Source organism: Plecotus auritus (genome assembly GCF_963455305.1).
Source record: "Plecotus auritus genome assembly, chromosome: 14".
NCBI classification, from domain to species: domain Eukaryota; kingdom Metazoa; phylum Chordata; class Mammalia; order Chiroptera; family Vespertilionidae; genus Plecotus; species Plecotus auritus.
Genome location: NC_137780.1, coordinates 2,973,346 through 3,001,147, shown reverse-complemented (window position 1 = coordinate 3,001,147; position 27,802 = coordinate 2,973,346). Strand labels below are relative to the sequence as shown.

The 27,802-nt window shown below is 44.9% G+C and overlaps 2 protein-coding genes across 2 annotated transcripts in view; one reads left to right on the top strand and one right to left on the bottom strand.

Moving 5' to 3' along the window:
- CDC73 (cell division cycle 73) overlaps positions 1 to 27,802 on the top strand; it is a 63,716-nt gene that overhangs the window by 22,656 nt on the left and 13,258 nt on the right. The window contains exons 11-13 of the mRNA XM_080651172.1: positions 24,645 to 24,702; positions 26,857 to 26,892; positions 27,384 to 27,471. Of these exons, the coding sequence (XP_080507298.1) occupies positions 24,645 to 24,702; positions 26,857 to 26,892; positions 27,384 to 27,471 (182 nt within the window). The remainder of the gene's footprint in view (positions 1 to 24,644; positions 24,703 to 26,856; positions 26,893 to 27,383; positions 27,472 to 27,802) is intronic.
- Positions 9,921 to 17,485, bottom strand: B3GALT2 (beta-1,3-galactosyltransferase 2). The gene is made up of 2 exons (XM_080651173.1): positions 16,877 to 17,485; positions 9,921 to 12,516 (listed from the first exon to the last, which is right to left on the bottom strand). Exon 2 carries the CDS (start codon positions 12,403 to 12,405, stop codon positions 11,152 to 11,154), a length of 1,254 nt encoding a protein of 417 aa, XP_080507299.1. The 5' UTR covers positions 12,406 to 12,516; positions 16,877 to 17,485; the 3' UTR covers positions 9,921 to 11,151.

Below are 27,802 nucleotides of genomic sequence, written 5' to 3'. Positions count from 1 at the left end.
CTGACTTTCCACAGAGAATATCACACTTAAGAACTTCTTCACAGTTTTATTATCTTTACTTTTCTTAATGAGAGTGGCCCACTCCAAGGAAACAAACCACTTCCTTTCTTGTCCAGTTCTTCTTGCTGTGTTTGGAGAAGTAGGGTAGGGTAACTATTGAACGTTCTTCAGCTCTCAGCAGTGAGATACGGTGAATTACGATAAAAGGATTCCCTAGCTCTTCATTAAATCATCTCCCATTTTTTTAGAAACATTATTTGCACGTTCACCTGTCCCAGTGAGAGATAATCTTCCAGTCCGACAGGGTAACCCAGCTGGGAGGTGGGAAGTGGGTGGATAGATGTATAAAGGCTGTTGTGGAATCCTGCCACGTCCGGGGAAGTCGGAACACCTCTCACGGTGCTCCTGAAGTGGTGTCCAGCCTCACGGTCAGATTCATAATTCTTCCCAGGTCACCTCTGCGGTAGACACTGTCTTGGTACCATGAGTCACAGTGCAGGTAATTTTCTACTCCAAAAGCATAAGACAGTATCGCTCCTTATTATAATTATATTTACCTTCATTAATACAACTTGAATCCCTTCAATTTTAACAAAATTATTATCAGTATTGAGCGTGTTTTATCACTTCTAAATTGTAACTTCTTCTCAGTGTCTTTGTAGACTAACCATCCACCATGTTTTTAACACAGATATGATTTCATTGTATATATATATTTTTAATTTATTTTTATTGATTTCAGAGAGGAAGGAGAGGGAGAGAGAGATAGAAACATCAACGATGAGAGAGAATCATTGATTGGCTTCCTCATGCATGTCCCATGCTGGAGATTGAGCCCGCAACTTGGACATGTGCCCTGACCACCGGGAAACGAACTGTGTGACCTCCTGGATCATAGATCGATGCTCAACCTCTGAGCCAAGCCATTAAGGCTTATTTTATACTAGAGGCCAGGTGCACTGCGCCCTCTCGCAATCTGAGACCCTTCGGGGGATGTCAGAGAGCTGCTTTCAGCCCGATCCCTGCAGGCCAGGCGGAGGGACCCCACCGGTGCACGATTCGTGCACCGGGCCTCTAGTACACATATAAGATCTTTGGGCCCTGACCGGTTTGGCTCAGTGGATAAAGCGTTGGCCTGCGGACTGAAAGGTCCCAGGTTCGATTCCGGTCAAGGGCATGGACCTTGGTTGTGGGCACATACCCAGTAGGGAGTTTGCAGGAGGCAGCTGATCAATGTTTCTCTCTCATCGATGTTTCTAACTCTCTCTCCCTCTCCCTTCCTCTCTGTAAAAAATAAAATATATTAAAAAAAAAAAAGATCTTTGGTTCATCTCTTCCTGCCCTCCCCTCTCCCCGTTCCCTTCTGAGATTCATCAGTCTGTTCCATGTTTCCATGCCTGTGTGTTGAGCAACTGCCCCCTGGTGGTCATTGTGCATCATAGCTACCGGCTGGTTGACTGGTCAGCTGGTCGCTTAGGCTTTTATGTATATACTAGAGGCCCGGTGCACTAAATTCGTGCACGGGTAGGGGGTGTCCCTCAGCCCAGCCTGCACCCTCTCCAATCTGGGACCCCTTGAGGGATGTCCGACTGCCTGATGTCTGACTGTCCGTTTAGACCCGATCCCACTGGGGATCGGGCCTAAACAGGCAGTCGGACATCCCTATCACAATCCAGGACTGCTGACTCCCAACTGCTCACCTGCCTGCCTTCCTGATTGCACCTAACTACTTCTGCCTGCCAGTCTTATTACCCCTAAACACTCCCCTGCCAGCCTGATTGATGCCTAACTGCTCCCCTGCCAGCCTGTTTGCCCCTAACTGCCCTCCCCTGCAGGCCTGGTCACCCCTAACTGCTCTCCCCTGCAGGCCTAGTCACCCTTAACTGCCCTCCCCTGCAGGCCTGGTCCCCCCCAACTGCCCTTCCCTGCAGGCCCGGTCGCCCCCAACTTTCCTCCTCTGCTGGCCTGGTCACCCCTAACTGCCCTCCCCTGCAGGCTTGATCGCCCCCAACTGCCTTCCCTTGCAGGCCTGGTCCCTCCCAACTGCCCTCCTGCTGGCCATCTTGTGGCGGCCATCTTTGACTACATGGGGGCAGCCATCTTGTGTGTTGGAGTGATGGTCAATCTGCATATTACTCTTTTATTAGATAGGAGGATAGAGGCCTGGTGCACGGGTGGAGGTGGGGCCAGCTGGTTTGCCCTGTAGGGTGGCCCGGATCAGGGTGGGGGTTCCCTTGGGGCATGGGGCAGCCTAGGCGAGGGGCATGTGGTGGTTTGCAGGCTGGCCACCCCCCCAGCAACCCAAGTGGAGGCCCTGAATTCTGGGATTTATTTATCTTCTACAATTGAAACTTTGTAGCCTTGAGCAGAGCCAAGCCTCCTGCTTGCTCTGTGGCCGCAGCCATTTTTGTTGGGATTTATTTATCTTCTATAATTGAAACTTTGTAGCCTTGAGTGGAGGCCTGAGCCCGCCAGGGTGTGCGGAAAGCTTGGCTTCCTCCATCGTCAGGGAAACGCAAGCCTCCTGCTCGCTCTGTGGCCATAGCCATCTTGGTTGGGTTAATTTGCATACTCGCCCCTGATTGGCTGGTGGGCGTGGTTTGTGGGTGTATTGGAGTGATGGTTAATTTGCATATTACTCTTTTATTAGATAGGATTATGCTTTGATTGGTTGTTCGGTTCTGCTGTTCAGTCTATTTGCATATTACCCTTTTATTATATAGGATAGATATTTCATTACTTAGAGGGAAAAGGATTACTATTTCCTTTTACTTATTGATAAATTATTTTAATTCATTCATATGAAAACCTAGTATATTTAATAACATGCTGTAATTGGGTGTTTAGATATTTGAGTACTTTTCTGCTGGCTCTTGGCAGTTTTAGTTTGCTGTATCAATTCCTAGGACTTCATAGATGGTTTAAATCTTCAATGAATTTCCATTCTTTTATATAAATCCACATTCAGATTTTATTTTCTTAGCTGTCTTAGTATTTCTCTCTTATGCATTGGATTATCTAGTTAGTTCATCCCTTCCCCCTCCCCCACTGTGCCAAACCTCATTTGATCTTTAATTCTAAGTTTTGGTTTTTTTCCAGGTCTTTTTCTTGATGGATGTTTCTTTTGTGTTGTTCTTCTTGTCTTTCCTGCTTCTCATGTTCCTCTGTGAGTGACTGTTCACACTTTTATTTTAAAAATATCTGTTTTTAAACTCGATTGCTTCTTGTCTGGATAAAACTAAGTTCTCATTTAAAATTTTAGAATGCTGTTTTACTGTCAAGTTGAAGATATATTTATTTCTAATATTTAGGAATTAAAGCTTTAAAGATTTTTATTTTAATTGAAGACAAAGGTCATAGCAACCATAGAACTCAGATAATTGTCTCACTATTGAGGTTGTCATAGTTTATGTTGTCATTAAAAATCTTTCCATTTAGGTTTTTGCAGTGGTATAGAAGATCAGATACATAATTATTTTGATATTAAATCAATTAGACGTTTTACATATTACAATTTAAGTCAGAAATAATTGATTCAGTTTTTATCTACAAATGGATGAATTTTGAACACTATCTAATTATTGACTTCTAAATTCGGTATTTTTAGATAGAAGCTTCAGTGTTCTTACAATGTCTTTTTGTCATATATGTATCTGTTGTCATAAACATTCTGGCATTGAATTTCATGTATATTTTAGTGTACCAAACTTGAGAACTACAATTAAGCAGGTCTTGAGCCTTCTTATGTAGAAGCCTTTTAGTTTTCTTTATTAGAAAACCCAAAAATTCAGCTTCTAATATTAGAAAATTATCATTTATCTTAAATTGCTGTACAAAATACGTCATAGCGTCCTTAGAAACTATTGAGTTTTAACAGAGATAGAGCTATATTATAATAACCAATCATTCTGATAGTAAATTTATGGGTAAATTATAATTTACCAAAAACTTTGGATATATATTATCAGATGTATTTCTCCCTACAAGAGTTGCTTTAACAGAAAAAAATTAAAAACTTTATTGTTTAAATTGGTTTGGGGAATGTTTTTTTCTTTATCTGGATTAAACATAATAGAATTGATCTCATACCTTCTAATAAATTAATAGATAGCAATTTTTGGGAGGCGTGTGATATACACTTGATTTATTTTTAAACTTTCAGAGTCATTATTAGTAATTTTTAAAAGTTTGTACAATTTTTTTCTAAAGCTCTAGACACCAGATAAAGGTCCTAGTGCCGTAGATGTGACATAAACATGCTTCCGTGTGGCATGCAGGTAGCGTGACATTTGTATTTTGTATTGGGACCTCCTGTAGATCCCTGAGGACCAAAGCACAGTCATACTGCCTGCTTCTGGGTGCCTGAGAGTCCTCAGCACCCTCTGCACGGAGCCCGTCACCGCCACGGCCCTGCTGCTGCTGTGCGCACAGGGCAGGAGGCTGTGGCTCATGGCTCAGCGTGTGAGAGGAGCATTTGAAGGGCTAAACGCCCGTGAGAAGTATAATTGCCAGGCCACTGAACTCACATCCTCTGGCCCATACATGTTCTCTGTGTAACAAAGCCACCTGGGAAATCACGGTGTAACGATATGGTTGCAAGGTGAGCCTTCAGTTGTTTAGTGGCGTTGAGTCAGCGGCTTGATATTTGCATCTCTTCAGTGCAGACAGATCGGGGCAAGGCCGCGCAGCCTCTCAACGTGGTCACTGCTTGCACAGGCTTCCTTAAAACGATAACTTAGTATTTCTCCTAAAGCACTGCTACTTCTAATGCCAGGATGTGCTAGTTTGAGCAAAGATTAATTTTTTAGGCCCAGACAGCTGAATAATGAGAAATAGTTTCTTCTCTCTTTGCAGTGAGCGCTGTTAGCTGGGGAGTGCATACTCCACAAGATTGAGTAACGCCAGAGCAGGCTTTCATGCTGCTGCTGTCTTCCCTGCGCGGATGGGGAGGGAGGGGAGGCTCCCTGGGGAGCCTCATCAGGTCAGGTGACCTGGTCTAGGACCTGGTCCGCCTGGAGAGGGGGCCTTGCTCCCATCTGTTCTACCGCAGACAGCCCTCCTGGAACTTATTCCCTCTGAGAGGCTGCTTTCTGCAAAGCAACTCCTGAGTGCCTTTTATTCCCCCCTTTTTTCTTAATTTTGAAAAATTTCAGACATAAACACAATTAGAGAATTGTAATGAGTGTGATTTTCTGTCTGTCCATCACACAGATTCTGTAATTGTTTTGTAAACCACTCTTCATCTGTCTTTTCCCCTGGATTATTGTAAAGCAAAACCCAGACACTGGCGTGTTGTGCCTACATACTTGGCTTTTTCTAAAAACCCTGGGCTTTTTTTTTAGCCCAGCCACAGAGGCTATCGCGCATGACAGCACAAATAATAATATTTGGTCTCAGCTAATCTCAGTTCCTTTTCCAGTTTCTTCGGTTTTTTTCTGGAAAGTGTCTGTTGTAGTTCATCTGTTGGAAATCGGATCCAAACAGGCCCCACGAGTTGCGTGTAGTTGTTAGCATTCTTCAGTGTCTTTTGCTGGGGATTAGACGTTCATAGTCTCTCCTCGTGTCCTGGATCCATCCATTGGTGGACTGGTCAATCCCATGAGTCCCCTCTCTGAGTGTTTTCAATGCCCGAAGCATAAAAGATGACAAAGAAAACGAACACTGATGAAATAGTATTACCAAGATACTTGAAAAATGCCAATTTATGACATGTAGTTTATACTTCTTTACTAATGCATTATATAACAATACCCAGTGACAGATTAATAATTGCCAGAAATTTACAGCATGAGCATATACAGTATTTCATAACACTTGTAATGTGACACGGAAATAACTGATTTCTGTTGATGACAAAGTCACAGCCGTTGTTATTCTGCGATTTGTTGCCTGTATTCCTGAAGGTTGGAAATGTTAACTTCTGTTAGAGGTTGGTGGAAATAAAATGTCACACCCAAATCAGGAGCCCCCTGAATTCTGTCCGCAAGGCCCCGCTGTAGGGTACAGGTTTTAAGAAAGGTTGTTGCCACAGTTCTGGTTCAGTGGCCTTTTTCTGTTTTCCTACCAACTTGTCAGGTTCTCCTCAGCCTCCTGGCCTGTGTCTGCAGTTCTGTTCGCCTGGGTCAGTCTCTGCTCCGTTTAATAAGGCTGGCTCCTCCTCATTCATACCTCCGCTCAGAGGTGCCTTTCTTGGGAAGGCCTCCCAGCCTTTCCTTCTGGTGGGCTTCCTGTCTGTTTATTTACGTTGACGATTCCTTTGACTATGAGGGTCTGAAGGCAAGAACGACACCTTCCCCCCCTGTATGTCCAGTGCCGGGGACAGAGTACGTGGCACATTGCTTGAAACGTGTTTATCAAATGAATGGTTCTCTTTAAAAAATATGTTTTATTTTTATTTTTTAAAATATATTTTTTATTGATTTCAGAGAGGAAGGGAGAGAGAAACATCAATGATGAGAATCATTGATCGGCTGCCTCACACTGGGGATCGAGCCTGCAACCTGAGCATGTGCCCTTGACGGAATTGTACTTGGGACCCTTCATTCCGCAGGCTGACACTCTATCCAAATCAGCCATGGCATAAAATATGTTTTTATTTATTTCAGAGGAGGAAGGGAGAGGGAGAGAAAGATCGATGTGAAAGAGAAACATCAATCTACTGCCTCCTGCATGCCCCCTAGTGGGAATTGAGCCCGCAACCTGGGCATATGCCTTGACTGGGAATCAAACAGGGATCTCCTAGTGCAGTGGTCGGCAAACTGCGGCTTGCGAGCCACATGCGGCTCTTTGGCCCCTTGAGTTTTTAGCAGAGGCCAGCTTAGGAGTACCCTAATTAAGTTAATAACAACGTACCTACCTATATAGTTTAAGTTTAAAAAATTTGGCTCTCAAAAGAAATTTCAATCGTTGTACTGTTGATATTGGTTTTGTTGACTAATGAGTTTGCCCACCACTGTCCTAGTGCATGGATGTCGCTCTACCAACTGAGCCACATTGGCCGGGCCAAATGGATGGCTCTTAAGCCCATATGACATGTTATATTTCCGGTTGCTGCAGTACTTCCATATGTGTAGAGAGTAGTCGTTGAAATTACTGTTGTTACTGGTGCTTTATACTCTATAGGTTCTCGGTGCCACTGGACAGTCCTTTTACATGTTTCCTGATGGCTCTCTATCACGTTGTCCCTAGTGAATCAGGTTTTTCCAGATTTTCTCTCTTGGGAAATGGTACCACCATCCCCTCAGTGCCCAGGCCAGGGTCCTGGGCCCCATTTCTGCCACTTATTTCCCTCCCCTCACCTGCACTGTCTGGATGTCACACTGCCGTCGACCTTCCCAACACCTGGAATTTCTATCTCGGTGCCACTGCACCCTTCCTGGCCCAGGCTTTTCCCACCTCCCGGGATGGCGCAGCGGTCTCAGAACTGGTCTCACGCACTCCTGTCTCCTCACTGCTCTGCACGCTGCTTTGCTTCACACCTAGGAAGGTGGACGCCATCAGGCGTGGGCCAGCCTCTGCCTCTTTCTGTTTTCCCAACACTTCTGTTTTTAACGGCCTCCCATCACCCGTGGGGTTAAGAACCGAAGTCCTTACCATGTGCTGCAAGTCTCCATGTGGTTTTACCTGCCCCTTTCTCTTCTTCCTTTTTGGCATCAGCTCCAACCAGTCTTCCTCTCTAACCGTGTGCTGTGGTTTTTCCCACCTCAGGGTTATTGTGCCGGTTCCTTCTTCCCGGAGTTGTTCCCATTTTGCCGATGAGCATCTCCTAGATGTTAGCTTGAGCATTATCCCAGGCAGGGCTTTTCTGGCCCAGGGAACACAGGTTGGTGAGACCCCCTGTCCCACGCTTTAGGGCAGGCATCTCGGCTGTCCTTCCTGTGCACGCGAAGTGGGATCTGGGCGCTCCCTGTGGAAGGAGTGTAATCTCAACCTCTCAGTGCTGCTTCTCGCTCCTGGTTGTGTGTGCAGCTCACACTCACTGCTTTGGGGGGTCGGTGCACGCTCATGGAGTGAGTGCCTCGGTGCTCCCCCAGCTCTGAGGAGGACGGCTCAGGGTTTCTGCAGCCTGATCGGGCGGGGCTCTGGCATGGAACCTGGCAGGCCTGGCCTCTGGGAATGGTGCCTGCACTTCCATCTGCATTGAACTCACAGCAAGGAAGGTCACCCCTCACTCTTCTCTTCAGCACCAGACTCTGTAGGCTGCGCTGTGATAGGAAGGGCCTGACAGCAGATGTGGCTTTTGGTGAGTTTGCTCGTCAGCGCTGCCACCGTTGCTTCCTGTTCCTGATGCAGTTCCAATGGGGGGGGGGGTGTGTGAACCCATTTGTACGTCCAAGATGACTGAGGGATTAGCGTCTGTCACTGATGGTGGTTAGCATTTCCATAATGCTTGGTAGCTGCTTATATGTTGCTTTATTTACAAGGTGGATGAGCCCATATCCAAATCAGTGGGGTCTTATCACCACAAAGAAACCTGACTATTTCTCAGTGATTGATGTTCGTGGAGGATCACGCATGTAAAGTACGTGAACACAGTCCCGGGCACATCCTGTGTGCTCAGTCAGGAGCCGCTCCCGTTGCCCTGTCACTGCTCTCAGGGGATTTTGGTAATAGATATCATGATACTCCAGTTGAGATTGTATGTGATGATGCTATATAGTAAGGGGTGACAAGTTCAAATTATTTATTTGAGTTAGAATTTCATTACTTATAATCTTGATCAAAATAAACTAGGGTAAATATTGGAGATTTTGGTATTGTTATCTTCTAAAATATCTATTAACACTGAGCATAAAGATTATAATTTTTTTCTTTGGCCTAATGCAGCATTGTTATTTAAAATTATATTCTCATGTATACGAAACATTACATGGTTCTGGGCATGAGTAAGGCACAGTACTTGGTGAAATGTTTAAACATTTTAAAATGTTATAATGTAAAAATTCATGCTTTGCTGAGGAAACCAGCTTGCATATAGTTGACAGGGGAAGGTCAAATATCGATGAGGAGCAGGGTGTGACCTGTAAGGGTGTGAGAGTCCTCAGAACCTCCTCCTCTAGTCCCGCGCTCTTCCAGACCTCAGAGTGTCGTCCGGTTACCATTAGTTTTCAAGATCGCATCGGGTCTAGAAATGGCTGTAAAGTGATGCTTCAGATAAGAAGCATTTAGTTGTCTGTTAAGAATTGGTTTTCGTAAGTCAGGCTTTTAAACTTGAAGTTTTCTGGAAGGAAGATGCAATCTTTTAAAGATCCTGCACTTTGACCTTAGAAGACACGGGATAGGTGGTGCTGGTGTCTGTTTCTGTACACACTGCATGTGTATACCTGTGCACGTGCACATATGCATGCACATGTGTGCGCGCACACACACGTGTACATACACCTTTTTTAAACTTTAGGAGCAGAAAGGAGAGATTTACTCCACACTGAGGGAAGGATTCCTTTTGCCTTTCATCAAACTTACCTACTTTGGCATTACTGTCCTATTCTGGCAGTCTTTGTACATACGGAAATGAAATTAAATGAAAAACCGACTTTGCTAAGAGCTCATGGCGTTAGATAGCTCAGCGTTCAGAATTACTTTGTGTAGAACAGGACACAAGACTACTGAATTGAAAGTGAGCAATAAACTGCTTACAAACAGAACTCAGCATCTTAAATACTAAGTAGTGTCTGTGATTCTGACATTTACAAATGTTACAATTCTGTTTCGATACAGTACCTTCAGAATTGAAGGTAAAAATGATAGTTATTAGAATAAGGATAACTAACATCCTGACGAAATTAAGATTAATACATTTAATTACTTGTATTAAATAAAAACACTATTTTAGAGTTGGTAGGTTTAGTATTTCCTGATTTTAAAATGTATAATGGAACCAACCAACATCACTGTGAAAGTATTTGTACCACGACGCTCAGTAAAGGTTTTTTGTTCACTCTTTTTATTAAAAACTTGATAAAAGTGCATCGTATACATTGCTCATCTTAGAATCAAGTGTTCATCAGCCGTTTGTAGTTCCCCCCATCCCCCCAGAAGGTGTTTCACAGGTAATGCAGACTGTTTGTCATCTCCCGAATTAAAACCTGCCGGTTTGTAAACTTGGCGCTCGGCGAGCAGTAGGTGCCACGGAGTGATTAAGTGTTGGCGTGTGTACGCCTGCTGTCAGGAAGTAAACTCCCATATGCCGCAGCTTGGCAGACGCGCATCTTAGAAATGGATTGAACGGAGCGGCCGTGCGCTCTCTCCCTTTGATCTGTTTCCAGCAGCACCTTCTCTTTGTGCCTGTAAGTAATCGCTTCTGCTCCAGTGAGAGGGACATGATCTGTTTTCCCAGATGTGCTGAGGGAAGGGCAAGCACCCCTGCAGAGCGCAGTCCCGGGCTAGTGGAGTGGCTCACTCAGTGCCAGCGTGGCCCTCACACCAGCCAGAGAACACATCTGTCGATTTGAAACCTCTAATTTGTATAAAAACTTGAGCCTGAGACACATTGATTTTTCACATTTTATCACGTCATGTCAGAAGACTTTCCCCCGATACATGTGAGTCTTAGGAAAAGAAAATGAGTATCTCAGTTTTTTTTTTTTTAAATAAGGACTTAGATGAGAACTCATTGGTGAATCATCTGAACTTTATAACTGTGTCTCTGGAATGACTCAGCTGAACCTTATTGCATGGAATACAGTTTTCAGATCCCTAGAGTAGTCAGGTCACATTTGTCGTTTGCACAATTACAAAGTCTCCTTAAAATGACAGTGACGTTTTATTTACATTAATTATATACTAAATCTAAAATGAAGGGTCTTTGGACTGTCTCCACTTCTTAAATTAAAATTCATGAGGAAAATATAGGCAAATGCATCTACTGGCCCCTAACATGAGACTTGTCATTGACATATGCATGCTTGTTATTGCATGTTAATACACAGAATCCCCTTAAACAGTTCCTCATAGATCCCCTCGGGGTACCTTTTCATCTGATAATGCATTTTTAAGAATTACCGTCTTCAGAAATTAAAAAAATATTTTTGGAATTCTTGTATGCGATGAGTTTTAACTAAAACTTGTCCTATGCATCTAATCAGCTTTAGCTATACATGCTTTTAGCAATATTGTACAGATTGCATTTTGAACCACAAAGTTCCGTGTTTTCTAGTGCAGTTTACGGTGGCGATACCTGCCTGCCTTGTCCTTGGCCGCGTTGGCACAAGCGCTGTGCTTATTTTGTTGTAGATGGTTCCAGTATTTTATCAGCTCGCTGGGCTGGAACTGATGAGAGGTAATTAGGTGGCTGTATTTACAGCTGGAATAAGAAACTCGCCAGTGGTTGAACACAAATTCATTGGGAGGGGGCACAGGGTCAATCCTCAGCTTGGCGAGACAGATCCCTACGTACACATCCTCCAGGTGCAAACGGCGGATACTGAGAGAGACTTTAAATATCTTCTCGGCCAGATCTCCCGAGAACACGTAGCCAGTCCCCGAGCAGAAGACAGGGTAGCGCTCGCTCGGGTAGAGGTCTGGCGGCATGTACCACTTGCTGTCTTTGTTTCGGTTGGGCGCATAGCCCCTCATTAGGTAACCAGTGAAATAGTTGTGTCTGGGAGGCAGGTCTGGCTTCAGGAGCTTGTGTATTAGGTATTCAGTGTTGACAAACATGTCACTGTCAGTTTTCATCACATAGGGAGTGTGTGGGCAGTATGTGGCAACCCAGTTCATGCCCATTAGCGTTTTAATGGTCAAGTTATAGTAGGTATCTAAATAGTCCTGTTGAATTATATCGTGGTGTTGCCGGCTCTCTTCCAGAATTGCGCGTTGAGAGTAGCCGTTTAAGTTAGTACTTACTATGCCCAGCAGAAAGATCCGTGTGATTTGGATGCCAGGGGCTAGGCTCTCGTTGCCCCACGTTTGCCGAATAGCTCTCCGGGCCTCCGTTTGTTCGGGCTCTGCCGCTATGAGGAGGATTAAAAAGGGGCGTTTCTCCTGGCACTTGGCGGGCTCGTTGATGAGATATTTGAAGTGGTAAGAATGTGGGTGCCCGGCACCCTTTTCATCGTAGAGGCTCCCGTTGGCACTGAGTGTGTTCTGCAGCCCGGTCACTCCCTGTGGCGACAGGTCTGTGTCATTGGAGTTGGTTGCCGGTTGCGGCCTCAGCGTTTGGGGGACTGTTTCTTTCCAGATGTTCCGAAGAGAGCTGTGATTCGTCTCGCTTTTAGTAGAACGAAATCCTCGGAAAGTGTAGATCACAGGGTTCTCTTTTAATCCAGCTCTGCCTGGCAGCCAGGCATGGTGGTTGAAGAACAAGAACATGGCAAAGAGAAAGGCCAGGGAGAGCGCCCCAATGAGGGGGGCCCGGAACAGGGAGCGCTTGGCCCAGCAGCAGTGCCGCCGCCGCCACTGGAGCATGGTGGCCACACCGGGAGGAGAGGCGGCTGGACGGGGCTTCCCTCTGCGAGTCAGCGCTGGCCTCTGGTCATCATTTTCCGACTCGGTCACGTCGTCTCCCTCGCAGTCATTCTGCGAAGGTAAAGCATACAGGTTTACAGAATGCTCAGTATCCCGTAACCGCCTAAAAAGAGACTTGGGGTGCCAATAAGATCAGGGCAGATAGGAACTTAGAAGCTGCGAAAAGATCGCCCAGGAGCAAAGTTTATGACTTGTTTTCCCTTAGTAACTTCTTCAGCAACACGCCTTTGCAGCAGTGAGCACCTGAAAGGGGACAGATCACTTCCGCTTCCTGTCTCAGGGGCTCTGGCCATGTGTACTTGGGACCCTGGTTAAAGATGTGAACGCTGTATGCATGCCGAAGAAGCGTTCCTAGATTTCTAGAGAGGCCGTGCCAGAGGCCGCGGAGCAGGTGCGGAATGTCTCGGCGTCAGTTAACGCTGGTTGGACATACTCTCGGTGGCTGTGCGCTGTCAGCGGCCTTTGGTGTAAAACGGCCAGCTATCATTTCGTGGGACAGACGGTGCGAGGGTGATTAAGGCCGACTCTGTTAGTCACAGGGCGCTGCCTGGCGTGTGTCCATCGGCCCCCACTGTGCTGAGGAAGTCAGTGAGAAGATGCACCTGTCAGAATCAGTTTTCAGGCTCCAGTAACTTCCGTGCGGGATTTTAAGAAGGAATAAATGATGAGCAGTTTCAAGCACTCTTGCCTAATTTTAACCTTGCACTTCAAATGTGAGGGATTAGGAGATCATTTTCCTTACTCACACTTAAGATTGATTTAAAAAAACATATAGCAAGTAGTTGTCTTTAATGATCTGTGACCCTGGCAGACTGTCACATGTCCTAGTCAGTCTCCATGTTAGAATCAAACAGTCTTTTCAGATTTCTTACACAATATAGGTACTACTTACTATCTTATCCAAATACTCCAAATTTCAAACGTCGCAGAATGCATTGTAGAGATCCTCAGGTTACGCTGTGTTCTAAATCTGTATGTTGAGTATTTGTTACATTTTTAGGACTTTTGCTAGCATCACATTTAGAGCCCTAGCTTTTTAATAAAATCATGGGGGTCACTGTGGGAGGGTCATGACCCCGCATCTTAAGAACTGGCTGTGTTATCCTCGGTCAAGGTGTTCCCGTGAAGGCACAGATGAGTTCACGGTTTCAGCTTGCTCTTAGTTTTTCTGCATCAGGGCATGGGGTGGAGGGAGATAAAGCTGCTGTAGCTTGAATTCTAGTGAAAGAAAAAACTTCTTCAGTAGAAGACTAATAGGTAATTTTAATTTTTTTCAAGTTTTTATTTTGCAAATTACTTCTTTAAGCAAAATAAAACTAGTCAATTAAAAATTTAACGTATTAAAAACAGTCTAGTAGGACCATTAGTTTTATTTGAAACGAACACACGTGTATCTATATAGATACACGTGTGTTCAGCCTGTGATGTTGAGAGATCGTGGTTAATACCAAATTTGCTTAGCTCTGACATGAAATTTAGTTATTTTGGGGAAAATAAAGTTCTTATATAACTGAATAATTATAGAGTAGAATTAGCATATATAATGTGTGAAGTACATTGAAAGTACTGATTGAAAGTGTCAGGCACACACATGTGAATGGAAGTATTTCTGTTCTGGTAACAACCACTAGAGGGAGCAAGTAGCTGGGAATTTGAATAAAGTGTAATGTGATCTAGTACAGGCACCAGCTTTGGAGGATTTCAGTGATCTGAAATTATGTGGTACTTTTAGAAGTTACAGTGTTTCTCAAATGTAGGAAATTATCTAATCATTTTGTGAGATAGTGATTTTTTTTAAGTTTGGGGTTTGTAAAAACAATCTAGTTGGCTATTTATTGGAGTTTACTGACATGAATTTTAATGTTACATTGCTACCATGAAGACCAAGGCTCTTCATTTTACCAGCAACACAGTTCTGCGGTGAGCTCAGCTGCAAAGAGCTGAGCTGAGTGTTCTGATTTAGAAACTCACGCTTCCTTTCCTGTACGGACTGGGAATCTTCTAAGCTGTTACTTTCAAATGAAGTATTTGACAAGCAGTCACGACTCTTCCTCCATCCCACCAAGAAGCCCGTGATGTAAGTGGGATGGGTATAAATGTAAAAGAAACAAAAGTTGCCTTTAAAATTTATTTGATAATGGATTTAAATATTCCAAAGCTAGATGAAACATGTCTGCTTTCTGTTGCCATAATAATGCTTGGAATGTGATTGAAGTCCCCATCACAGAGTCTTTTACAAGTTTAAGTTGGTCGTTTAAGAAGCAATTCATACAAGGCCAGGTGTTTGAAGGAATGTTTGAATAAAGGCCTGAAGGAGTGACTGGAGATAAATAGAGTAATAAATGGTGGTGTTTTTAAGAAAATACTCCTGAAGTGCTATCTCTGAAGTATTTCAATGTTACAGAAAACGCAAAGTATTACATGTTGTAACCCAGCATAAATCCATGGTTTCTGGGTCTGTATGGGTGATGGAGGTGCATCTGAATTTGAATTCATGGTATTTGTGTGTTTATAAATATTAAGCTGCTCAGGCTTGAAATCAGACACCCATTTGTTATTCTCCCATTGATAAAAGTGCATGTGTCTAGCCTTAAAAATCATTTATTAACAGTTTCTCTCATTAAACTTTTTCCACTAAAAAGAAAGTAAAGTTAAGCCCTTTTATTACATAGTAAAATTATTCTTGAATTACTGCCTGTTGCATTTTATTTCTTAAAAAGTGGGAACGAGACAAAGTTCAAATGGTTTGGCATGCTAAATAGCTGTGCACTTTTAGACTTCCAGCGTAGAAATAGCTTTGATTTATCTCCTATGTGATTTGTATGGTATTTCCAAGCTATTAGTGTGTATTCACGTTTTATGGATTGAAGTTCTTGGAGAGAGTGTTACTGTCTAATATTCAGTTGGCACGCGTGTGTGTGCGCGTGCACACACACACACACACACACTGTTCTTATTTGTCTTTTAAAAGTGTTGGTTCTTTATTGAAACAGTTCTAGATTTAAGTGGTGCTTGGATAAAAAGTTCTACACTTTGGAGACATCTAGCTTATAAAAATGTCTAGTAGGTGCTTTTAACATTGAGAGATAAAGCCCCTAAGAGAGACTTGAGATTTTCACAACCATATTTTTTTAATACCATCTGATTTCATTCTTTTTTTTTTTAAATTCATTCCTAAGTGGAGTAAACATTAATGGTATGAATGAGGGTTGGTATTGTGATCTGATAATAATAATAGGGCCGATAAACTGTTAAATCTGATTTTAGAATGGCATGTTTGCATGTCTTTCAAATGTTTGCCTTTTCTGATGATGAAATAGTAGGTTATTGACTTCTGCTGTGAAAATGAGCAAAAATTAAGATCTTTGATAGACCTCTAAAAATGTTTAGAAATATCCTTGAGTTCCCGCGTCAGGAGATGTTATTACAACTGGGGTTGTTGCTGAGATAGTTTCTAGGTGTATCTGGCCCTGCCCACAAGGCCTGGCAGCAGTCCGCTACCTTGTGTATGCAGCTTGCTTGCACAGTGGCTGCACTTGTATTTAATATTTTGACCTTGTAGTGCTACTTAAGGATATGTTTATATCAAAGTGTTTTCATATTATGTTTTTGAATTGCACTTTAAAAATGACCACCAAGAACAACCTTACATATTTGATCCCTGAGAACCCGTCTGTTGCCTAAAATTTAAGCTCACTGATTCAGAGGGGATTTGCAGCCACCATTGGTATTTCTTTGTTGCAGAGTTGTTTTCATGGGCACGGGAACATGCAAATCTGCTGTGTGCGCCGTGCACACACTCACACGCCCATGTGATCTGTGCAAATGCTCCCCTCGTCTCCATCGCACGGCGCTGCTTAAGGCCGCCGCCGCTCTCGGCTCCTCGTCCCTCCGGGCAGATGGGTTTTGGAGGGAAGGCTGTTACTAAAAGCTGCCACAGAGGACGGTTTTGTTCTAAAAGGACTTTGGAAAAGCTCTTGCTGTGAAGAGCGTCTCCGGCCCTCTGTAATGTGACTTCCCCGCATTGTCTCTCGATAGCCATTTTAGGGGAGCCCTGTGGCTCCGGAGGCGGGGTTCCACTTGACCTAATTTGGCAGAGGATTGCCATGTTTTCTTCAGAGGCTGCGGGTCTCTCTTTAAGTTTTATTTCTCAGAGAGCCCTTAAGCACATCCTGTCTCTGGCTGCCTTTTCTCTCCTGTAACCCGTCATCACTCCGTCTGAGCCACACCGTCCCCGGAAGGAAGCAGGGACAGTGCCTTCTGAACAGGGACACACGTAAAATCCCACCTTCGGACCCTCCCCTGGTTTCAAGGGCAATAAGCTGGATGGACTTGCTTATCAGACAGAGCCCAGGGCAGCACAGTTCAGGAGAGACACGAGAGGAACATCATACATGAGACATGGACATACCTTCCCCGGTCAGGCCACGGGTGTGGAGAGGATCCTGCCCACGGAGCACACTTCGGGCTCCAGCCCTTCAGCAAAACGGTGCCGCCGAACATGCGCACATCCCCCAGCCGTCTGCCTCCTGCGCCTGCTGTGCACGGGCTCCCAGGGTCCACCTGCCTCCTGCCTCCAGGCACCCCCTCCTTCATGTGGGCGCCGGGCTCCGGGGGCTCTTCCCTGCCTGCATTTCCCTGCTTCCGAACAAAAGAGCCGTGGCCGCCGCGCTGCGCTGCGCTGCGTGGCGTGGAGGGGGCTGCCTCTGCCCGGCAGCTGCTGCGTGGAAGCCCTACATCTGTGCTCCCGGCCGGACAATGCAGGGCTGTCCTCGCTGCTCAGTATCCATGTTCCTGGCGCCGAGCTGCAGTGGGAGCAGCCTCGCCGGGCGGAGTGGGTGCTGGGAGGCCGCTGAACGCCTCTCCGGGTGCCTGGCAGCTGCAGGCAGGCTCGAGCAGGGTCCCGGGGGCTCCGTGTGGAATGTGAGGTCCAGGCTCCTCGGCTGCTGCCCAGGCAGGCAGCAGTTTGAATGTGGGCTTGACAGATGTTCCCTCTGACAGAGCAGAATCGCACGTCACTGCTTGGCTGGAGCCCACGTGATCGTTTGCATTAATTTGGACTAAAAGCCGAAGGTAGTGAGAAGCTTAGCGGTTGTGCTTCTGTGTGATAGAGATGCAGTCCCAGTGTGGTGATGAGTGACGAATAAGAAAATGGGATGATTAGGAAATGAATGGCTATAATTTTATTTTATTTTTTTTATCTTATGTCCCCCTTTTTTTATTGTTTACTTTATGCTTAAGCACAGGCTTTCTAAATGTTTTCAGGCTTGGATGTTGATTTTCGTGTGTGTGTGTGTGTGTGTGTGTGTGTGTGTGTGTGTGTAGTGTTTTACACGGTTTTATAGGACATTACAATATAAGCTTTTATATGTAACTTGATCCGATTTCATCCCTTCAGTGCACGCCTTCCTTTGAAGTTTTTCTTTTTTTTCTCAAGTTGCCTCCCTTTTACTAACACCTGTTTCAGACTCCTGGGCCATTTTTTTTGATCTGTAACTTCGACCCCCCCCCCAATTTCTGGGGCTTGTGTAAGTCAGCTTCCCGGCTGCTTTCCTGGCACACAGCGTGGCACGGCGCACCTGCTCTGTTCTCGGCAGGGTCTGAGGCCCTGGGAGGCGGTGAAACTTCACTTTTAATCACTTTCAACGCGAGCATTTATTTTTTATTTATTCTGCCTTTGTGTAAAATTACATGGATGCTATGTTTAAAATTGCATGGATGCTATGTGTAAAATTACATGGATGCTATGTGTAAAATTACATGGATGCTAAAATTCAGCAAAAGGATAGGGCAAACACAGCACACCTGCGAAGGATCTTCCTGGTGGGCAGGGAGGTTTTTCTGATCGGGTTCCCTCGTCCTGGTGTTTCGGGGTGGGATAGCCACTTGCTGTCAGGCAGGTTCTTGGTGAGCACAGGCACGCCAGGATTTCTTGGTACTCAGTCTCCTGGGCCCCTTCTTTTTTTCTGCAGCGAATTGGGCATTGTGTCTTTTTAAATAGCTTGAATTACCAGTTTCTCCCCAGACGTTAGGGATACTAACTCCGAGAAATTTATAGTTTGGGGACTTAAGCTATATGTTCGTGGTCCTGTATTGTCTGTTATATCAGATATAGCCTTTCATTTCCTGTAATAGTTTTGATTATTGCATGTCAGTTTATGGAGCAAATAGAAATGCTAGAGATTAATTCTAGTCACTTGATTACTTTTCAGGATCAAAGAAGAACCCAAAGTCCGCACACTGTTTATTTACACAATTACTTTGCTGTATGTTGTTCAGGAACATAAAACTCAAATACAGAGAAATGCCCAAGTGAATCTGAAAACTGTTCATGTGAGTTTTATTTCGAAGGGCGCTGGCTAAGGGTCAGGAAGTGTGGTGACATGGAGGAAGGACAAAAACAGGACATGAAAAAGACTGCTTTGGCTACCTTTCATTTTCTTCTTTTTTAAAATCCTCACCCAAGGACATGTTTTTATTGTGTGTGTTTTTTTTTTAGATTGAAGGGAGGGAGGGAGAAACATTCATGTGACAGAAATATTGATCAGTTGCCTCCTTTTCGAACCCAATAGGGAATCGAACCCGAGACCCTTCCGTGCAGAGGATGATGCTCCAACCCATTGAGCCACACCAGCCCGGGTGTAGATTCCATTTTCAAAGTTTCACATCCTTCCAACTTGTAACAAGGGCCCCTTCCCCTGAACCTGGGTTCACCAACGTCACAGACATAACCCCCCTGGGAAACGTGCTGCCGGTGCCCCCGCCGTCCCTGCCCTTCACGCAGCCCGCTTCCCACACCGCCGGCCTTCGCCCAGGCCAGCGCCCGTGGAGTGGGGGGCCCAGGAGGCAGCCCGAGGGACAGATTGGTTTTGTACCCCAAGCCAGCCAGCTGCTCGTGTTAACTGTTAAGTTCAGGGCCAGGCCCTCTAACATGTGTTATTTTTGTCCATTAGATTTTCAGTGTATTGTAGGAGCTGGTGGCTGTAATGTGCCCTGGCTGGGAATCGAACCAGCCTTTCCGTACATGGGAGGGGCGGGGCGCCCAACCAACTGAGCCGCATGGGCCGGCTCAACCCGTTTTCGGGCATTCGGTCCTCTGTCCACCCGTGCACGTGCCCACTGCTCTGTTTGCGGGTTTAATTTGGGTGATGCTTCGGTGCCTGCCTAAAATCACTTAGTTTACGGAAGCAGAAGTTGGTGTTAGTGGTCCCGTTGCTCAGGAGTTCCCTGCGCAGGCTTTGGCCAGGTAGCCAGCAGCAGTGGCCACTGCTGAGCACTAACCCCGTCAGCGTGGGTGCCGCCTGAGATGTTACATAAGCGGCCTTTGCTCATCAGCGTCATTGCGGTGCCCACGTGGAGAGGAGGAACGATGCTGAGAGCTGTGAGATCATCGTCCCCCAGAGGAGCTGAGCTGCGATGAGGAAGGTTCTCAGCCCTTCGCTCTGTTCTCAGCCGTGACGTGCACGGCGCGGCTGGGGAAGCGGCGCTGCTTCTGCTCCTGGGGCAGCACACCCAGAAATCCCTCGCAGAAGCAGGGGTGGGCGTTAATACTTTTACTTGGTTCATTTGTTCAACACGTAGGTATCGATCAACCACTGTGCGCCAACATTTGCAGGCAGGCGCAGCTTATTCGATGTGAAACGTTAGGGTACAGAGATGCACCATTTTTTGCCAGTTCTTTTGATTGGACTCTTTGATGTCCCAGTGGATTTACTTTGGATCTGGTTTATGAGGACAGCTCCAGCGGTACCTTGCTGGCTAGGAGGGAGCCTTCGGTGCTTTCCGGAGCCCCTAACTTTCCAGGGGGTTGTTGATCACACTCGCAGTGGGGCCAGTGTTTGTACGGCAAAGAGACTCCTGGAAACGCATAAGCGGGCCTGTGCACCCCACCAGAACGGACTTCACGCTGCTAGGCCACACCCGCGTTCTGGTTCCCAGGTTAGGTTACGCTGGTGGAGAAAACCGAGCAGGCGCCAGATAAAAGCTCCTTTAGTAAAGGCTTTTTCTGGCAACCTTCATGTTTCCAGCCGGGGGATCTGTGGAAAGCCTGTGACAGGCAAGCTTGTCGCAGTTCTCCCTTTAGTCTCCTTTCTTTTAACGTCTGAATCCTGTCGTTAAACTTTCTCAGTAACTGTGACAAGTTTTTGGTCAGACTCAGCAGACTGGCAGCTGTTTGGTTAAGTTTTATAGTTAGGCATAACTGCCCTGTAATTTTCACTTGCACGGGCCCCCTTTCAAATCTCTAACACATCCCTGCAGGGAGACGAGGTAGTCCCTTCGAACGCGCAGGAGCCAGGCTGTCCCGTTGGCTTTAGGGTTTTTCCTGGGCCCGTCGAGAACAGCCCTCCAGGAGCCAGAATTTAAACGGGTTTTCAGTGCCTCTGACAGCCCTCAACATGAAGTGGGCAGTTATTTCACCAGCAGAAATGGGCGTCGTCAGGAATGGCAGCGGAATGGCACTTGGGGACACGGAAGCTGTGACAAACCACAGGCATGTCCAGAGGACAAGGAGAGGAGCCTTCCTTTACCGAGAAGAGGGGGGCGGGAGGCAGTGCTTTCAGCACAGCCCACTGCGGGGGGTGGAGGGGTGCCAGCAGTGGGTGGCAGGGTGAGAGGGCCCCTCTCAGGGCTTTCTGACCTGGGCTGTCGGTGAGGTTTCCTCTAGCATTTCACACCTCCCAGCTCTTAGTTTCTCCTGGGCACAGAAGTAGTTGTTTCATTCCGTTGGTGAGTGACCATTATGTGATGGATCAGGTGTAACTTTATTCGTTATCTAATAGTAAAGATAAGTCATTTCATGGACTTACTAGGTGTACCGGTTAATAATGCGGATTTTTTTCAATAGATGGAGTTACACATATGTTGATATGTATGTGATTTTATATGTATGCTATTTTGTTGTATTGACGACAAGCTTCAAAGCTTCATATGTCAAATTTTCTGAAGGTGTTAACATCATAGATATTTTTACGCTTAAAAATGTCGAATTTCATGCCAAAAAAAGAGCATTTGCAGGAAGTTTTAATTCATTGCATTATTTTGAAGAAAAGTGCTGCTGAAAGTGATCATATACTTCGGGAAGCTTATGGTGAACATGCTCCATCTCAAGACACTTGTGAACGCTGGTTTAAAGGCTTTAAAAGTAATGATTTCGATGTGAAAGAACGTCCAGGTCAACAGAAAAAGTTGGAAGACCAACAATGACAAGCATTATTGGATGAAGATGTGTGTCAAACTCAAAAACAACTTGCAGAAAGATTAAACGTTGCTCAGCAAACAATTTCCGATCGTTTACAAGCAATGGGAAAGATTTTAAAGGAAGGAAAATGGGTGCCACATCAACTGAAAGAAAGTCTTTTTTGCATCGAATTGTGACTGGCGATGAAAAGTGGATTTATTTTGAGAATCCCAAACGCACAAAATCATGGGTTGATCCAGGTCAACCATCAACATCCAATTGCAAGGCCAAATCGCTTCGGAAAGAAGACAATGCTCTGCGTTTGGAGGGATCAGGAAGGTGTGGTGTATTATGAACTGCTCAAACCAGGTGAAACCGTTAGTACTGATCGCTACCAACAACAAATAATCAATTTGAACCACACTTTGATCATAAAACCACCAGAATGGGCCAGAAGACACGGCAAAGTAATTTTGCTTCATGATGATGCACCATCACACACTTCCAAACCAGCTAAAGACTCGTTAAAAGATCTTGCCTGGGAAGTATGAACCCACCCGCCGTATTCACCAGACCTTGCTCCTTCAGATGAGCACTTGTTCCGATCGATGGCACACGCACTTTCTGAGCAGCACTTCAAAATGTACGAAGAAGTGGACAATGGGGTCTCTGAATGGTCTGCCTCAAAACAAGAAAAGTTCTATTGGGACGTATCCACAAATGACCTGAAAGATGGGGAAATGTGTAGCTAGCGATGGACATCACTTTGAATAAAGCACTTTTGATGTTTCTCTTGAAATTATTGTGTTTTCTTTGATTACATTAGTTAATTAACCGGTAATGACTATTTATGGAATGACTATTAACCGGTTAATAATACAGATTAACTATTAACTGGTTAATAATGCAAATTGACTATTAACTGGTTAATGCAGATTAACTATTAACCGGTTAATGCGGATTTTGCAATTAAAGAAAACATTGCTGTCAATCAACAATTTTGCTTGTGGTTTATATCTCTTGACTGTCCTGACAAAATTAGATGCAATTTTTTTTTTATTAAACTATTTGGATGAATGGCATATTTTCTGGTTATTTAAATTCAGTAAATAGTGTTCCTTTTGGAAGAAAAGTTATTGTTTGTTAAGAACTGAGAACTTTCCTTGGAGGACAGTGGATGATTATGAACCAGGTTTCCTTTCCTTTGAGCTCACGAAGCAGGAATTAGCCAGTTGCAAAGGAGCAATCTCAGAATGAAGGTGTCCGTGTTGCCTGCCTGGCCTTCTCCTTCGCTTTTCACCACCTTGTGTAGCAAATGAAATTTCTTGACTTGAAAGCGGAGCTAAATTTAAGTGTCTCTTCCAGAACTAATGAGTGGTGGACACGTTTATCTGTTTTAGTTCATAGAAGCTACCCATGATCCTAAGGGGCGATGCCAGCATTTAAAACCAGCGGTAATTTGGCCCATACTTTGATAGCAAGCTTGTATTAGTCTTCGGCTTCTCAGTAGCATAGCCATTTCAGTTGAGCACAAACCAACTAGAATCTTGTAGTTGAGTTTTGGTGCATACAGGGATACTTTTGGGTAGAGGGGTGGTATGGGGACGTAATACTTTCTAGGAGACGTTCTAGAACTTTATGGGGGAGTTTTTGGCGGACAAAATTATTGAAGACTGTTCATTGTGGGGGTCAGTCTTTGACAACAAGTTCCATGCTCTGCACAACCGAACGTCCGGTTGCATCCCCGTGTGGTGAAAGGCCTTCTTTATATTAAACAACCTGAAACACAGTGGAATACAGAGTCTGTTTCTGAGGTTGTAAACACGCACTGAACTTCCCTGGGGTTGAACTGCAGTGTGTGTGGAGGGGGAGCACACTTCACTTGGCTCTGAACTCGGCCAGGCGCTCACCGAGTTGAGAAATCACGTGCCGAGGCGGTGATGCTCATCGGCATCGAGTGACCAGCACGGCACCCCTGTCTGCGGGCGCTTGCAATTGTTGCATCCACTTTGGTTTGATGTGTAGGTGCTGGTAGCTGATGACCTCGTTAGTCTCCCAGTATAATCAGGTCTGAGGCTCAGGTGGAAATACATATTGTTACCATAAATTACAATAAAATCTTCATTTGAAAGTACTGCACATGTCCCCTTCTTCCCCCCACTGACCCTGTCTAGCGCCACCCCCCACTCCGGGTCCTCACCACCCCATTTTCTGTGTCCGTGGGTCAAGCATATATGCATACAAGCCCTTTGGTGGCTCTCTTCCCCCTTCCCTCAAAAATTTATTTAAAGGAAAACGTTTTAATGAAAAAAATTAGCATGAAAATTACTGACACTAACGCACTACAGATAGATAACTTCTAAAGTGTCTTAAGTATTTCAGCGTCATCTACTCCTGAGTAAATGGTTGATAAATTCGACATTCAGCACATTTTCTTGTATATATCACAAGCTTAGTAATTAGTTGAGATTCGATATTCAGTTTTTAAGATATTTTTAATCACTCTTAAATGGAACAAATCCCATCTTTGTAAATGGGAGTATTTATTTTCCCTGAATATTTTAAAGGCATTTATAGTCAAGTATTTGTGGTTTTTAATGAAAAGTTACATTGTTTACATCTTTCTAATCTGAGGTTATGTATTACTCATTTTGAGACTATTTAAGGGGAAAAAGATTGACTTGATTTAAAAAATGATGACATTTTTGAGATGTTAAAATTGTCAACAATTACACAAATCATTGGATGTTCGATAGATACTACGTGGTAACAGTTTTAAATTCATGTTTCACTTAAGATTTCTATTTCCACTTCATGACCAATAGTATAAAAATAAGGAAAGGTGTTTTGTTTTTAAACTCTTAGGATTGACCAGAGCATGTTTGGTGGGGTGACTCATTGAACGGCGAATAGATGTGAAATTTATTTGCAATAATTAAGTGAAAGTGTCTATTTTGTAAAGAAACTTCAACGTCATATATCATTTTTTATTCTTTTAAAGGAGGGGGCGTCGGCCCGTAAGACTCAGACTCCTGCAGCACAGCCAGTACCAAGACCAGGTGAAAATAAGCAACTTTTTCCCCTGAATGATCACAAGGGTGAAACAGTTTTGGTATTTATAATGCTTTCAGTGAACTGAAACTTTACGGCAAATACTTCTAAAGTAGTATTACAAGAACATTTACTTGACAATAGGTATAGTTGGAAGAGTTAAAGAAAATTTTAAGAAAATGATTTTAAATATTTTAGAAAAATGTTTTAAAAAGCAGAGTATATATCAGGGGTGGGCAAACTTTATGACTCGAGGGCCACAATGGGTTCTTAAACTGGACCGGAGGGCCGGAACAAAAGCATGGATGGAGTGTTTGTGTGAACTAATATAAATTCAAAGTAAAGGAGCGGAGGGGAGAGCAAGAGAACCGGATAGAACAGCCGGATCCAGCCCGCGGGCCATAGTTTGCACTCCCTCACCAATTCCTTGTTTGAGTTCCATGATGGTGCATGTGGATGTGATTTTTTCCCCCTAATAAAAGCATAAAACCATAATCTTAATAGATTGGTATAGAGCTTTGATGCTTAGAACCTCAGATGTCTGTGTTACCAGCACATGAGGCTCTGTAATCATTGTTCTAAATGGTCAAACAAAGGTAGGGCTGTACCTGGCGAGGCCCACATTTCCTGTGGACTAAGAGCACAAGCCTTCGCTCAGCTGGGCTGGGACCCGGCCAGCCCTTCCTTCTATAACCGGGGCCAACGTCCCGCATATATCACTGTCCCCCCGCCCCCCCGCCGCCCCGCTCCCCCTTTCTGATGCACACCGCACTCCAGGGCCCCCGCTGGAACTCCTGCTTCACTTCCTAGGTCTCGGAGATGGGTAGGTGGCCCGTGGCTCCAGTTCACCTGCTCGTTGCTCACGAGAGCTTGACAGTTAGCCCTCTGTGAATGTCAAACAGAGTCCTTACGCTGTCCAGTCATCCACTTCCTGAGCCACATGTGGGCTGGGTACCTCATTCCGTGGTTTTAAATTGATGTTCTGATGATTTTCAAGTTTGTGTCTCCAGTTCAGACATCTCTTCTTAGGTCTGCTATCCCACATTAACCGGCTAACATTTGGGTATGCCACAGGCATCTTAAAACTGATGAAAACCTTTGTTCCCTGATATTTTCCCCCGATGGCTGACTTCACACTTCCTGCTTCATGTATAAAGGGCACCACCATCAACTCTGTTTCTTAAGCCAGAAACTTCTTAGGAGTTATTCATTCTTCGCATTTGCTGCTCTGCCAAGGGCCATTTGGATATTTATGACATCATTTGCTGGCCATACAGAATGATCAGCTTAAATGTTAGCCTGCTGTATCTGGTCAGACATTTAATGAACTCACCCTCCAAAAGCCCTGGCAGGGCCAGAGCCAATGATTTCGTGGGCCTTCCATGGCCCACGGGCTGATGTCCCCACACAGCTCTACACCAGTGTGCCTTGCGGTCGTAGTCCGTGACTGCGATTTCTGGTCCCCACAAGAGCATGTGCGGGTGGAGAGCGCCGTGCTTCTCAGCATCCCAGGGCGTGGCATCTGCATGTAGGCAGTTGACCCTGGACTGGGAACTGAAGAAATACACCCTCATCCTAACTCCCCCTCCCCCCCACACTTCACATAGCAGCATGCAGGACCCTGGACTGGGAACTGAAGAAATACACCCTCATCCTAACTCCCCCTCCCCCCCACACTTCACATAGCAGCATGCAGGACCCTGGACTGGGAACTGAAGAAATACACCCTCATCCTAAAACCCCCCCTCCCCCCACACTTCACATAGCAGCATGCAGGACCCTGGACTGGGAACTGAAGAAATACACCCTCATCCTAACTCCCCCTCCCCCCCCACACTTCACATAGCAGCATGCAGGACCCTGGACTGGGAACTGAAGAAATACACCCTCATCCTAAAACCCCCCCTCCCCCCAAACACACACACATCACGTAGCAGCATGCAGGACCCTGCAATGGGAATTGAAGAAATACACCCTCATCCTAATCCCACCCCCCCCCCCTCCCATACTTCACGTAGCGGCGTGCAGACTGGGTGATAGCTGTGACTGAGCTGGTCATCTATAAGCAGAAATAATTTTTAGGCTTTACTTGCTTTTTAAGCTTGAAAATAATGTGATTTTTATAACATTCAGAAGTTCACTTTTTATTTTTCTCTCAACAGTTTCTCAAGCAAGACCTCCTCCTAATCAGAAGAAAGGTAAGACTCTGCAAATGGTTCTAAACTTACTTTACAAAGTAAATGTGAGTAAGCTGGGTGACAGCCGGGCTGGTGCTGTGCCCCTGCACTTGTATCGAATGCGTGTGCTTGGCATCTATCTGGACTAGTCGGTGCGCAGGTCATACTGGCCATTAATTTTTTTATTTATTTATTTTTTTTATTTTCAGAGAGGAAGGGAGAGGGAGAGAGAGAATCACAGATCGGCTGCCTCCTGCACACCCCACACTGGGGATCAAGCCCGCAACACGGGCCTGTGCCCTGACCAGGAGTCTAACCGTGACCTCCTGGTTCCTAGGTTGATGCTGGCCGGCTGACAGTGAAATATTTTGAATATCGCTGCTAACTTAAAGTGTTTTTTAGGTCTGAAGAGTGAAAATTACACATTTACAAGCTTTTGATTGGGAAAGCAATTATAATTCCTCTTCGTAGAAATACCACGTTTACTGCCTTTACAAATGTTGCCTTTGCAGGTTCGCGCACACCCATCATCATCATCCCTGCCGCTACCACCTCCTTAATAACCATGCTGAACGCCAAGGACCTGCTGCAGGACCTGAAGTAAGGGATTTGCTCAGCTCTTCTCTTCGCCGAGTATGCAGACCCTGCTGGGAATGAGTAGTTACATTCTGTAGTTCTTATTGGGAGAATACGAAATTTCAATTTCTGCTACACAGGTAGTCTGAACTATAATTTTCAAAATAGAATATAGTCTTTTATATCTGGATCCTTACAGTCACTGTTAGAATGACAATAATATTTTGTAATTTGAATGGTGTTACATTTAAAATTCTTGTTAAATATTTTTAGTTGTAACTAGGAAAATATATTTCCTCTGTCACTATCTATGGGAGGAGTGTGAGTGAATGCTCTATCTTTTTTAGTAAAATAG